The sequence below is a fragment of the Tamandua tetradactyla genome, chromosome 16 (genome assembly GCF_023851605.1).
Source record: "Tamandua tetradactyla isolate mTamTet1 chromosome 16, mTamTet1.pri, whole genome shotgun sequence".
Classification (NCBI taxonomy): Eukaryota; Metazoa; Chordata; class Mammalia; order Pilosa; family Myrmecophagidae; genus Tamandua; species Tamandua tetradactyla.
Window position 1 is genome coordinate 3,683,093 of NC_135342.1, and position 15,649 is coordinate 3,698,741.

The 15,649-nt window shown below is 37.2% G+C and overlaps 1 protein-coding gene across 1 annotated transcript in view; it reads right to left on the reverse strand.

Annotated features, from left to right (window-relative positions):
- NLRP4 (NLR family pyrin domain containing 4) overlaps positions 1-15,044 on the reverse strand; it is a 77,228-nt gene extending 62,184 nt beyond the window's left edge. Inside the window, exons 1-2 of the mRNA XM_077133540.1 lie at positions 14,762-15,044; positions 5,534-5,878 (exon numbers count right to left, since the gene is read on the reverse strand). Coding sequence (XP_076989655.1) covers positions 5,534-5,813 — 280 coding nt within the window. The 5' untranslated portion in view covers positions 5,814-5,878; positions 14,762-15,044. The remainder of the gene's footprint in view (positions 1-5,533; positions 5,879-14,761) is intronic.
- Positions 15,045-15,649: the final 605 nt, after the last annotated feature.

Consider the following 15,649-nt stretch of genomic DNA (forward strand, 5'->3'; position numbering starts at 1 on the left):
GAGACAATATTTGGAAATGACATATCAGATAAGGGTCTAGTATCCAGAATTTATAAAGAGATTATTCAACTCAACAACAAAAAGACAGCCAACCCAATTACAAAATGGGAAAAAGACTTAAACAGACACCTACCAGAAGAAGAAATACGGATGGCCAAGAGGCACATGAAGAGATGCTCAATGTCCCTGGCCATTAGAGAAATGCAAATCAAAACCACAATGAGATATCATCTCACACCCACCAGAATGGCCATTATCAACAAAACAGAAAATGACAAGTGCTGGAGAGGATGCGGAGAAAGAGGCACACTTATTCACTGTTGGTGGGAATGTCAAAGGGTGCAACCACTGTGGAAGGCAGTTTGGCGGTTCCTCAAAAAGCTGAATATAGAATTGCCATACGACCCAGCAATACCATTGCTAGGTATCTACTCAAAGGACTTAAGGGCAAAGACACAAACGGACATTTGCACACCAATGTTTATAGCAGCGTTATTTACAATTGCAAAGAGATGGAAACAGCCAAAACCTCCATCAACAGAAGAGTGGCTAAACAAACTGTGGTATATACATACGATGGAATATTATGCAGCTTTAAGACAAGATAAACTTGTGAACCATGTAATAACATGGATGGACCTAGAGAATATTATGCTGAGTGAATCCAGCCAAAAACTAAAGGACAAATACTGTATGGTCCCACTGTTGTGAACGGACATTCGAGAATAAACTTGAAATATGTCATTGGTAACAGAGTTCAGCAGGAGTTAGAAACAGGGTAAGACAATGGGTAATTGAAGCTGAAGGGATACAGATTGTGCAACAGGACTAGATACAAAAACTCAAAAATGGACAGCACAATAATACCTAATTGTAAAGTAATCATGTTAAAATACTGAATGAAGCTGCATCTGAGCTATAGGGTTTTTTTTTGTTTTTGTTTGCTTGTTGGTTTGTTTGTTGTTGTTGTTTTTTACTATTACTACTACTTTTATTTCTTTTCTTCATATTGACATTTTATATCTTTTTCTGTTGTGTTGCTAGTTCCTCTAAACTGATGCAAATGTACTAAGAAACAATGATCATGCATCTATGTGATGATGTTAAGAATTACTGAGTGCATATGTAGAATGGTATGATTTCTAAATGTTGTGTTAATTTCTTTTTTTTTCTTTCCGTTAATAAAAAAAAAAAAAAAAAAAAAAAAAAAAAAAAAAATAGAATAGCAAAAGTTAACAAACTCAAAAGTTGGTTCTTTGGAAGATCAGTAAAATTCACAATCCCTTAGGTAGTCAGACAGGAAAAAAATAAGAAGATGCAAATAAATAAAATCAGAGATCACAGGAGTACATTGCTTCTGACCCCACAGAAATAAAAATGACCATAAGAAGATGCTATGAACAACCGCATGCCAACAAGTTAGACAAACCTAGATGAGACGGACAAATTCCTAGAAACACACAAACCAAAAAAAAAAAGAAACAGAAGACCTCAACAGACCAATTTAAAGTAAAGAGACTGAATCAGTCATCAACCCCCTCCGCCCAAAAAAGAAAGAAAATCCCAGAACCAGATGGCTTCACTCTTGAATTCTACCAATATTTCCAAGAAAAATTAATACCAATCCAGATCAAATTCTCCCATAAAATTGAAGATGAGGGCTACCGAACTCACCTAGCCCTCTTGTGGAGAATGGACTGGGATTGGTAATACAAGCATAAGGATATTCTTTCTTGAATTATAATAACTGTATACTAATACAAGGGGTTAATAATAGGGTGGCATATGGGAAAATACACCTGATTTAAACTTTTTAACTATGGAAGATAGTTAATGGTACCATTTTAATATTCTTTCATCAATTGTGACAAAAGTACCACACTAATTCAAAACGTCAGTAAGGGGGGTGTTCTACTTTGCTAGCTGCCAGAATGCAATATACCAGAAACAGAATGGCTTTTAAAAAGGGGAATTTAATAAGTTGCTAGTTTACAGTTCTAAGGATGAGAAAATATCCCAATTAAAACAAGCCTATAGAAATCTAAGGCATCCAGGGAAAGATACCTTGGTTCAAGAAGGCCAATGATGTTCAGTGTTTCTCTCTCAAGTGGAAGGGCACAGGGCGAACACAGCTTCATCTGCTAGCTTCTTCTCTCTTGGCCTCCGGTTTCATGAAGCTCCCCGAGAGGTGTTTTCTTTCTCTTCTCCAAAGTCCGCTGGCTTGTGGACTCTCTGCTTCATGGTGCTACAGCATTCTCTGCTCTCTCCGAATCTCTTTGATTCTCCAAAATGTTTCCTCTTTCATAGGACTCCAGAAACTTATCAAGATTCACCCAAATGGGTAGAGACATGGCGTCACCTAATCCAGTTTCACAACCACTCTTGATTAAATCACATCTCCAGGAAGATGATCTGATTACAGTTTCAAACATACAGTATTGAATGGGGATTATTCTGCCTTTATGAAATGGGATTTAGATTAAAACATGGCTTTTCTTGGGGACATACATGCTTTCAAACCAGCACAGTGGGCTATATGGCAACACTATTTTTTACATGAACTTCTGAAAAATTACAACTTCTCTAAGATTATAATAATAACAAAATAAGAGGGTGGTATGTGGTAACCCTGCATTTTCTGTATGACTTTTCTGTAAACCTAAATCAAGGCTATTGGATTATAATTCAACAGGTAATTCCCTCTAGCTGCTCCAGAACACCAAAACTGAAAGGGGATATCTATATACTGTACAAAAACAACTTCCAGAGTAACCTCTTGGGTCTATTTGAAATCTCTCAGCCAGCATCCTTTCCTGATAAAAACACTTATAACACTAGAATTAGAGGAACTTCCTCAACATGCTTGCTAACTGGCACAAATGAAAAGCCCACAAGTAACATCTGACTTAATGGTGAAAGACTAAAAACTTTCTTCTAGTATCAGGAACAGGACAAGGATGCCCACTGTCACCACTGTTATTCAACATTGTGCTGTAAGTTCTTGCCAGAGCAGTTAGGTAAGAGAAAGAAATTAAAGGCATCCAAATTGGAAAGGAAGGAATAAAAATTTCCCAAATCGAAGATGACATTATCCTGTAAACATAAAATCCTGAAAAATTCACAACAAAGCTCCTAGAGCCCATAAACAAAACATGGCAGGGTACAAGATTAAACCAGTAGTACTTCTATGCATAAGCAATGAACAATAAGATGAGGAAGTCAAGAAAAAAATTCAATTTATAATAAGAGCTAAAAGAATCAAATATCTAAGAATACGTTTTATCAAGGATGTAAAGTATTTGTACACAGATAACTATAAAACATTGATAAATCAAGGAAGCCCTAAATAAATGGAAGGGCATTCCATGCTTATGAATTGGAAGATTATTGATCAAGTGTCAGTTCTCCCCAAAACTATTTACAGATTCAATGCAATCTTCTGGGAAAAGTGTAACTCCATTTGCGAAAGAAGGAACAACTTATACAAAATCAACTCATAATGCATCAGAGATCTAAATTTAAGAGTCAGGCCTATCAAACACCAAGAAGAAAACATACAGAAGTACTTTCATGTGCCGGGTAGTGGTTTCATAGACATACCCAAAGCACAAACAACAAGAGAAGAAGAGAATAAATGGGATCTCCTCAAAATTAAAAAACCTTGGGCCTCAAAAATAGTGTCACCATATAGCCCACTGTGCTGGTTTGAAAGGATGTATGTCCCCAAGAAAAGCCATGTTTTAATCTAAATTCCATTTCATAAAGGCAGAATAATCCCTATTCAATACTGTATGTTTGAAACTGTAATCAGATCATCTCCCTGGAGATTTATCATGAAAATAAAATAACAAACTACCCAGTGGGAGAAAATATTTGGAAACCACATATTTGACAAGCACTTAATATCCAGAACATACAAAGAAATCCTACACTTAACAATGAAAAGACAAACAGCCCATTTAAAAATGGGCAAATGACTTACATGGACATTTCTCCAAAGAGGATATATAAAGGGCAAAAAATTACATAGAACTCAACATCATGAGCTATGAGGGAAAAGCAAATCAAAACCACAATGAGATACCATTTAAAACCCAGTAGAATTGGCTACTACTGAAACAACTAACACAAATATTAGCAAGTGTTGGAGAGAATTCAGAGAAATTGGAACTCTTACTGGTTGAAACATAAAACGGTGCAGCTGCTGTGGAAGATTGTTGGATGGTTTCTCATCAAGTATAGAAGCATCATATGGCCAGGTAACCCCACTTCTAGTATATACCTGGTTTTAGTTTACTAGCTGCTGGAATGCAACACACCAGAGATGGATTGGCTTTTAATAAAAGGGGATTTATTTTGTTAGTTCTTCAGAGGAAAGGCAGCTAACTTTCATCTGAGGTTCTTTCTTAAGTGGGAAGGCACAGGGTAATCTCTGCTGGCCTTCTCTCCAGGCCTCTTGGCTCTAACAACTTTTCCAGAGGTGATTTCTTTCTGTATCTCCAAAGGCCTGGGCTGAGCTGCAAGTGCTGAGATGAGGTATGCTGAGCTGCTTTGGCTGTACTGCATTGAGCTCTCTCATTTAAGCACCAGCCAATTAAGTCAAACATCATTCATTGCAGCAGGCACGCCTCCTAGCCGACTGCAGATGTAACCAGCAACAGATGAGGTTCACATACCATTGGCCCATGTCTACAGCAATAGAACTAGGCACCTTCACCTGGCCAAGTTGACACCTGAATCTAACTACCACATACCTCAAATATTCAAACACCCCTGAGAGCAGGGACTTGAACAGATATTTTGCACATCAATGTTCAGAACAACATTCTTCATAATTCCCAAAAGACGGAAGCAACTCAAGTGCCCATCAACCAAAGAGTGGTTAAATGATGGACTGTAGTAATAGTATAATTATGAAAACTTTCTTTTATGAATTGTAACAAATGTACCACTCTAAAGCAGTGTTAGTAGTAGCATGGTATATGGGAACTCTGTAATTTATGCACAACTTTTTTTTGGTAAACCTAAAGCTTTTATAATTTCATAGATACACACATACACAACTGACATTCCATGCCTATTTTGAATAAATATGAACTTATACCAGTTAATTTCTGTTTCGTATAGTAGTGTGTAATCTACAATAAGGGTTAACTGTTATTGTTAGTCTCTTCTGAACTATCTGATAAAAAAATGGGCCACATCCACAGCTCCTGTGACACAGCTTCCCTTAGGGAGGAAGAACTTAGAACTTGAACTTAGATCCAAGTTCTTGGCTTAGAGCAAAATTACTGATAACCCAGACAGTGCGAAATAAAAGTTAGGACATGCTACCTACCCACATTTTACCACATGTAACGCCAGATCTAAATCAAGCTGCTTCCTACCTGCAGCGATGCTGCTGCCCCATTGTACATTTTGACCCTGCTGTAGATGGGCATATCTTATCAACATCATCCATAGTACGACCTTCTTATAATGAGAGGCTTCTTCTCATTAAAAGAAGCCTCGTTCCCATCCCGCATCCACTCACCAGTACGCTCTCTCGTGGCCTTCTGGCAGAGATCCTTTCTATTGAGCTTTTGAAATATCCTGAAGGTCACATCCCAGGCTTGCTGTTCCTCGTAACGCTGGATCATTAGGTTTGCAAGATCTTCCTTGGTTGCCTTTCTCACGTCAGCCCAGGCAATCTGTGGGAGTCCAAGCTGCAAAGCCTCTTGCTTAAGGAGCTCCTTAAATTTTCTGAACTCCTCCTTTTTGAGTTCCTCCAGATACCACATAAGGCCAAAATCAGAAAAGAAAGGTGATGCCATCTTGCCCAGGGCTGAGATACCAATCTTCAGAGAGAGGAGCTCCAGGAACAAGGAATAAATGGAACCTGTGGAAAATTCATACAACTTAAGATGAAACATTCAGGCAGCACCAAGCTACTTAAAATAAACGGATTGAGATAATGAATTTCTTGCATAAAATAATACTTTGCTAGCTTTGGATAATGGGGATGACAGAGGAGAGTTCTTTAGAGTAGACCCATCTTTCCCTATCTTTCCTCACTGAAATGCTCATGAAAACAATGATACTGGAAAAAAAAATTCAACGTGACTAAGAAATAGGGATATTGGCCAGGATCTACTAGCTACCCAAGAGGACTTCTAATTCCATCTCTGATGATGTCTGCTAGAGAAACAAAGTTTTAAAATTTCCAATGTTTCTGTCCAGGAATGTGCTAATAATAAAGATATAAAGATAAATATCAGATATAAACCATCTATAAGAATGAAACAGACAAGCCAAATCTGTCAAAAATGAAGGCTTGTTTAGCGATAGCAGCTGATAAGTTCAATTTTAAGGCAAAAGCATGATGACAGATAAAGAGGATCCTGACACAAAAAGAGATGGCACCATTATCTGTCCTGTACTGTAAGATGGTAACAGTAGGGAAACGGCATGGATTCACAGGAACCCTCTGTACTATCCTTACAACTTTTCTGTAAATATAAAGCTATTCTAAAATGCTAAAGGTCATTAAAAACATAGATAAGGCAGACAAGGTATTACTGACATATTTAAATAGCTAGCATTATTTTATGGATATTTACAGAATCCCATACTCTACAATGAGAAAACACTCTTCATGCACACACAAGTCTATCGATGAGAATTGGTTATGCACTGGACTATAAAGTACTTAATAAAAAAAGAAAAAGCCAACAGCATCGAGATCATCTTCTCGGTCACCAATGCAATATAAAGTTAGGTATCAGGAATAAAGTCAATAAAAGGCTCAGGTTATATCTTGGAAAAATAAAATAAAGCCATATTATTCATAATATTCCTCACCTGTAAAAGTAAACTAGGTGATTCGGAGTAAACTTTAAAATAAAACTTAATAGTAAAGACAGAAAAAATAAGGGAGATTATTAAACAGTAAACAGAATGAGGACATAATTACAGAAAGATCAACATCAGTGAATTTCAGCGGTTTCAGACCTAAGGGCTTTGGCCAGTAGTTTTAAACAGGCTGCTTTTGGCAAAACCTGGAGCCTCTGGACATTTGTATCTGAGACTCAAGTCCACCAGGGGAACAGACCCTAAAGCAGTGGTTCTCCAAGTGGTTCCTTTTTTTTTTTAAATTTCATTAGAGAAGTTGCTTACAGAACAATCATGCATAAAATACATGATTTCCATACACCACCCCACCACCATCACTGTGCACTGATATGGAATAATTGTTATGATCAAAGATAGAACAAATATTTAAAATGTGTTATGTTTTTTAAAACAGTAGTAGCCAGCATTTGAGAGATTCTATGTTCAAGGCCCTGTGTGAAGCAGTTTACATGGATCATCTCATTTAAAACACCCAATCTATAGGTTTGTGAAATATGTCTTTCATAATTAAAAAATATTTTTCATCTTCAGAAGTTGTAGGTTTACAGAAAAATCATTTAAACATAAAGCATTTCCATGTACCCCCCCATTGTTGGCACTTGCATTAGTGTCTTACAATTGGAAGATTATTAGAATAGTACTATTAACTATCATTCATAGTTTATATTAGGTGTAGTTTTTCCTACATACCAACAATTAATACCTCATATTAATATTATTATTAATGTCATGCATTTGTTATAATTCATGAAAGAAAACTCTTACACTTGTACAATTAACTAGAGTCCATCACCTACAATAGGGTTCACTGTTTTATAGTCTCATCTTTTCATTTCTATTCTAGAAATATATATGACCTTAAGTTTCCCCTTTTAGCCACATTCACCTATATCATTCAGTGCTGTTAATACGCTCCCAATAATTTGTCACCATCACCATCATCCATTTCCAAATCTTTAAAATCTACCTAAATAGAATTTCTGTACAGATTAAGCACCAGTTCCCCATTCTCTACTCCCATTCAATCCCCTGGGAACCTACAGTTGAGATTCTAACTCTGTGAGTTTATTATAATTAGTTCATATCAGTGAGATAAAATAGTTTTCGTTTTGCACCTGGCTTAGTTCACTGAGCACCGTGTCCTCAAGGTTCATCCATATTGTCACATGCATGAGGACTTTATTCCTTTTTATGGCTGAATAATATTCCATTGAATGGATAGACCACATTTGGTTTATTCACTCATCAGTTGATGGACACATGGGTTGCTTTCATCTTTTGGAAATGATGAATAATGCCACTATGACCATCACAGTGCAAATATCTGTTCGAGTCCTGCTTTCAGTTCTTTTGGCTATGTACCTAGTAGCGGATTGCCTGGTCATTTGGTAATTTCATATTTAGCTTCCTGATGAGAGGCCAAAGTATCTCCCACAACTGTACCATTTTACATTCCCACTGGTAGTGCTTAAGTCTTCCTAACTACCCTCATCCTACCCAGCACTTGCAGTTTTCTGTGTTTTTTTTTTTTTTTAGTAGCAGCTGCTCTGGTGGGTATGTAAGGATATCTCATTGTGGTTTTGATTTGGATTTCCCTAATAGCTAATGATAATAAGCATATTTTCATGTGTTCTGTAGCCATTTATATATCCTCTGGAGAAATGTCTATTCAAGTCGTTTTCCCATTTTTTATTGGGTTGTTTATTCTTACCGTTGGCAGAATTTGTTTATATTTTCCCAATATGAGGCCTTTATGATGGTTTGCAGAGATTTTCTCACATTGAGTAGGTTGTCTTTTTACTTTTGTGACAAAGTCACTTGAGGCACAAAAGTTAATTTTGAGACAGTTCCTGTTTTAGTTTGCTAGGCTGCTGAAAGTAACACCATGAAATGGGTTGGCTTTTAACAATGGTAATCCATAAGCTTACAAATTTACATTTTCAGGCCATGCAAATGTCCAAATCAAGGCATTATCAAGAACATACTTTCCTCCCAAAGCCTTGTTTTCCTTGCTACATGGCAAGGCACATGATTGAGTCTCCTGAGTCTTCTGGTCTCTCCCTTCTCTTCCTGGTTTTGTTGCTTCCAGCTTCTCGCTTCTGTAGCCTTTTTTTATGTCCTTTTTTTTTTTGCTTAGTCATCCCATTTATAAAGGACTCCAATAACAAGATTGAGACTCACCCTTGGCTATACAATTGAAGTAACCACAAGAATGGATTAGCTTCTGGAATACACAGTTTCAAACCACCACCCTCCACCCTCTGAACCCCCAAAAGACATGTCTTTTCCATGTGCAAACATATTCATTCCATCACAATATACCAAAACCCTTAAGTGATTTCAACAACAATACTAAGTACAAGGTCGCATTAAAGTTGGTCAGTCCTGGGGCATAATTCACCACAAGCTGTGCTCCTATGAAAGCTAGAGACAGGTTATCTGCTTCCAATATATAATAGAGGGACAGTCACAGGATGAACATGCCCTTTCCCATGGGGAGAATTTGGAATGAGAACAGGGTCATGGATCCGAAACAATCCTAACCCCCCACAAGGCATACTGCATTAGATGTCAAGGTCTGAGAGTCATCCATGGAACTATGTTTTGTCCTCCAGGCCTCGTAGACCAGTAACCCAAACCCTTCCAACCCTGGCAATGCTCCCAGAAAATGTTGGGGTGAAGGCGCCAACATCTTCAAGCACCGGGATGGTGACCAGACTTTCCACAATCCCCCACACTCCTGAGAAAACTATCTTTTAGTTTGCTAATTCTTTATTCTGCCTGTTAAGATCTGCCATTGTATGCCTCTAGTATATTTTCCATCTTTACTATTGTGCCTTTCATCCCATTATTTCTTTTTTCTTTTATACTTTCAAATTCTTCTTTATGCTGATACATTGTCTCTTAATATCCTTTATCTCTTTAGGCATATTTTCCATCATTCTCCTTGAATTGATTTAAGAAATTTGTTTTAAAATATGTCATTAGTTGCACCAAGTTAAGTCGCTCCTTAAGCTTTAATTTGCTCCCTTGATTCAGTCATGTCTTCTTATTTCTTAGTGTGGTTTGTAATTTTTTGCTGATGTCTAGGCATCTGATTATCTTGAGTCAACTCTGAAGGTCAGTTTCTCCCTTCTATGTAGGGTCCTTTAGTTGATCGGCTTCATGTTGAGGCTCTTCTTTGAAGCTTAGTCCAACTTATTCGAGGTGTCTAATGTAGCTCGTGTTTAACTTACCAGGTGTTCTAGTTGCTAGCTGCTGGAAGGCAATATACCAGAAACAGAATGGTTTTTAAAAAGGGGAATTTAATAAGTTGCTAGTTTACAGTTCTAATGCTGAGAAAATGTCCCAATTAAAACAAGTCTATAGAAATGTCCAATCTAAGGCATCTAGGGAAAGATACCTTGGTTCCAGATGGCCAACGAAGTTCAGGGTTTCTCTCTCAAGTGAGAAGGCACATGGCGAACACAGTCAGGGCTTCTCTCTCAGCTAGAGGGCACATAGCAAAGATGGCATCATCTGCTAGCTTTCTCTCCTGGTTTCCTGTTTCATGAAATTCACTGGGAGGCATTTTCCTTCTTCATCTCCAAAGGTTGCTGGCTCTGGACTCTCTGCTTTGTGGTGCTGCAGCATTCTCTGCTCTCTCCAAATCTCTTCTCCAAAATGTTTCATCCTTTATAGGACTCCAGAAACTAATCAAGACCCACGCAAAAGTGTGGAGATACATCTCCCCTAATCCAGTTTAACAAACACTCTTGATTGGGTTACATTTCCAGGGAGATGATCTAATTACATACAGTATTGAATAGGGATTATTCTGCTTTTACAAATTGGGATTTAGATTAAAACATGGCTTTTCTAGGGGACATACATCCTTTCAAATCAGCACACCAAGTTTTCTCTGCTTTTCTTCATCTGATACTTTTCTTTTTCTTTGATTCAGCATTTGTGGAGCCTTTTCCATTTCAACCATCTTCCAGAGTTCTTACCAAGTGGGATTTGCCCCTGAAAATTTGCTAAATCTCTGGGGAGATTTTTCAGGGGCTGTCTAATGGTATCATGTTAGTGGCATCACTCTAAGTTGTCCCTAAAGATACATCAGCACCAACAGATGGATTGTTAGTAATACAGATTCCTGGGATCCTCACCAGACTTGAACTCCAAGGGTGGAGCAGAGTCATCTGCTTTAATAAACCTTCGGTTTGATTAAGGATAACCCTGCTAACAGCTTGCTCTAGGATCTTGCATGAGTATCAAGCAACTAGGTGCACTTATTTGGTTTGGTGACATTGTCAGAAAGACCAGAGGCCAGTTTATTCCCCAGAATTAAAGTATGGATGACACCCCTGCTGTGGGGAGAGAACATATGAAAGTGAGAGACTGCATTTTGATTAGCTACAAATAAATCTTAAATATTCACCAACACACACACACAACCCTATAACACCACCACAAAATCACTGGAGTCAGTCTGCTTGGTCACAAATTCAATAATTTAACATTAAATTAGACAGAGAATTAGTATTCTAGCGGATTAGAGAACTGGTAAAGAGAAGTCCTCAAAAAATTATAGAATAAAAGATGAAAAGCATTAGAGCTTAAGAGTCTGAGGATATGATGAAAAGGTTTAATGCCTTTTATTGAAGCACCAAATAAGAAAAGAGAATATGGGATAGAGGTATTATATTTGAAAGGATATCTATGGGGGCCTTTCCAATAACAGGTAAAAGAAACCAATCCACTAATCAAGAATCCCAGAAAAGACTAACAAGATAAATAATAAATCAACATCTAGACACGTTATGTGAAATATCAAATTAAAGACAAAGGGAAAAATATTTAAAGCATTCCAGGGAGTAGGGGTGAGGCAGCAGTTGGGGACAGAAGCAGTGCAGTTACACATTGACAGCCGACTTTAACAAGCAATGGAAAGAAGAAAACCATGTGGAATGAGTTGAAAAGAAACATCTGACAATGTAAGTCTAATTAAAATAAGACAGTCTTCAAGAATAAAACTGAATAGACACTTCCAGGTGAGAAAAAGAATTTTTCTAACATCCGCAGATGTTCTAGAATATTCTAAAAACTGACCATCGGAGAGAGGTAAAAGGATTTCATATGAAAATTCAAAGATACTCCAGGGAGGTAAAAAGAAGAAAATTGCTTTTTAGTGTCTCTGCCAGATAGGAGACAATTAAAATTTATCATAGCATTAGTACGTAAATACAAAAGTATAAACACACCAAGTGTGCTAGTGTTTTTCTATGAGATGCTAAAAATGAACATTTGATATTAAATTCTGATAGGCCGAAGGTGCATGTCTGAACCATAAGTAAAAGAAGGCTTATATCCAAACTAATATAAGGAAGGAAAAATGATATTCATCTAATCCAAAACATGAAAAGAAAGTACAGAAACAGAACATACAATGGGTGGGACAAATAGAAAATATGGAGTGATGGCAGATTTTAAACTCTTATTAGAAATTACAAAAATATAATTACACTCAATGTTACATAGGGACAAAGATTGCCAGACTAGATAAACAACAAAAACCAAATATAGGCTCTTTACAAAGGCATCTAAGAAAAAAATATTTGTGAAAGAATGATGAAAAAAAAAACGCACATACAAACCTAAAGAAATCTGCTATAATATAAATATCAGAAGAGTAGCTCTCTAACCAAGACATATACTTCATAGCTACAAAACTTTTAAATCTCCAGAGAGCTAGAACAATATTAGTTATATATGCAACAATATGGTCTTAAAATATACAAGTGGTCAGCACTACAAGGAGAAACAGTTAGGTCCACAATGTAGCAGGATATTTTAACAATTTCTTCCAGCCATTGAATAAGTTAAAAAGAAAATAGAAAACTTGAAGACAATGGACAAGTTTTACTTTGTGATTTCATGCAACCACTGTGAGCACATTGTTTAAGATTCATGGATCAACTACAGATTTTGGCTATATATTGATCCTTGGGGCAAGTCTCAAGTTTCCAAGGATATGATTCATGTGGAATATCCTGATCACAATTAATATTGGAAATCAACAATGAAATGATGAGGAAATGAAAAATTAAGAAATATGGTTCTATGCAATCTATGGACAATGTAAATATTTGAATAGCATTTCAAACTGAGTGACATTTATTACATTTCAAAGTGTATGGAATGCAGCTAAAGAAAGACTTATAGGAAACTGTATTGCTTTAAAAGTATAAGAAAGGAAGGTTGAAGATTCATGAGATGACAATGATAGGAAACCTGCGATCCAGGATTTACTTCTGTTATAAATGTCATTATTTAGCCAACAGATCAAATTTTAATACAGTTTGTAGACTAGATAATAGTATTCAGAGACTATGAATTTCCTGCTTTTTATTATAGCATGGTTATGAAAGGAACGTTGAAGTACTTAGGAGTAAATGAAAGCATGTGCACAATTTATCTTGAACGGATCAAGAAAAAAATACTCATAAGTTTAGAAAGACAAAACCAGGCAAAATGTTAACACTTGGGTAGTCCAGGCAAAGAATCTGAGAAATTTTATAATCTTGCAACTGTTATCTAAGTCAAAAATTGTATTAATTTTTTATACTTAAAGATTTTTGATAAATTTTTATTGATATGGAAAGATATCCTTTCTGTATATTCAATTTTCAAATTGTGTTTTAAAAATAAGTGAATTTTTGGGCAGGCCACTGTAGCTCAGCAGGCAGGAATGCTTGCCTGCAATACCAGAGGACCCGGGTTCGAGTCTCAGTGCCTGCCCATGTAAAAAAAAAAAAGTGAATTTTTAATGGATCACCTCCTAGAATTTTATTATCAGAGATCTTTCTTTCCTGGTTCAGACAGCAAGCTCACGGTAGCAAAAGGGATAAGACCTAATTCTCATGCTGTCGTACCTCATTTCTGTGTCTCTGTGTTTTTCCATTTCTGTTCCATGTTCGTTTCAATATATAGTCGGGGATTACCTATTTGTCTCAATAGCTGTCATGAATCTAATAAAATCCTACCCGCCCTCTTTGCTGCAGGGTCTCCTGATGAGTGTTACTTTCTCTTCTTGTATTTCTGAGACCCAAGAACTCCCGTCCTTCTCACAGGTCTCAGGCTCAACTGATGGGGAATTTACGAGACCATGAGCCCACCTGCTCTACTCATTTAGAGGCAGGACAGCCCAGGTGCACAGAATGGACACGACCTGACTGTGAAGTAAGTGGAAGCAAGTGTTCGAACATTTGAAACTTTAATAGCGTATTCCTAACAGGAAAGTCATGCGTGATCATTGCAATAGGCTTATCTTTTTTAGTAATAACAGTGGTCATTTACTGAGTCCTTTTCTTCTAGACGCCATGTCAAACACTTCATAAATATTATATCATTTCTAATCTCAGATATAAGGACATATTCTTCCTGGATTAGCAGATGAAGACCCGAGGTGTAAAGCAATAAGTGCTTTGTTCAATGCCACAAAATAAGGGAAAGATCTGGGATTCAAGCTTAATTCAGACTAACTCCTACCCAGAGCTTTTCCCACCTCCATCCACAAAGAGAGAGAAGCCAGCCGTGCTGACCTGCGACACCCTGTGACGTTAGGAAAGGGTACCGGGCATTTCCTGAGAATTCCACACATGGAAAGAATACTCAGGCAGAGTCCAAGTGTGGCTTTTTTCTTTCGCAGTAATCTTTTAACTGATATTTAAAACGTTAAGGAATCAAAACACAGGGTTGTGGAGTAAGGAAGAACACAATATCTACTTCCTGGTGGGTCAAGAAAGGAAGGAGGACACCGAGGTGGGGGGTGATATTAAAAGGAAACAAAGGGATAAAAGAGGAGTGCAGTGAGAAGACATTGACTTACCTTCCAGGTCTTCCTGGCTGGTCCTTAATGAATGACAGCTGGAACTGGAGGGAAAAAAAGGCTACCGTTCCCTATGATTGGTCAATGATTATTCCCTTCTCATTGGCTTAAATGGAGTTTTGAAGATCAGACCCAGAGGACATACAATAATACAATAATAATAAAAAAAATTCCCACCTTGTGTTTAGTGCAGCCCTCTGCTCTGGGTATTCTACAGAATTCTAAGTATTTCAGATTTAGGATTCTCAGGGCTTCTGTCTGTAGAGGTTCCCTAAATGGCTAGTTGATAATCTCTTCCTAATCTAAATGCTTGATTCCCTCTGACCTTCTAAGCTCCTTGGGGAAGATTAGTGCGTCATAATCAGCTTTCTGTTTCTACCACACCTAGTGCATAAAGAGGAATCCAATAAGTGTTGGCTAATGTAGTGCCAAGTCGGTAGAATACGTGCTAGGTGTTTCAGGTGTGAGGGTGATATTTCACCGTTGAGCAGTTTTCATGCCGCCTCTAGCCTCCTTTTAATTGCCACAATCATCTCTGAGGTTCATTGAAAACTGGATTGTGCCAGGGACTATACTTTATTATATTCATGACGTTGCTCCCTCCTTACAAGAATCCCATGAATTTAGTACCATTTTTTATCCTTGTGAAATCTATTATACCTACAAAGGGGTGGAAACAACATAATGAAAAATTTAAGGACTAAGTGTCACAACACAAAATCTCTGGCCAGAATCCATATTTTTTAACTTGTTTTATTGTATAGTATAACATATATACAAAGCAAAGAAATAAAAAAAGCAATAGTTTTCAACGCACTCTTCAAGTGGTTACAGGACAGGTGCCAGAGTTTGTCATGGGCTCCCATGCAATTCTCTCATGTTTTCCTT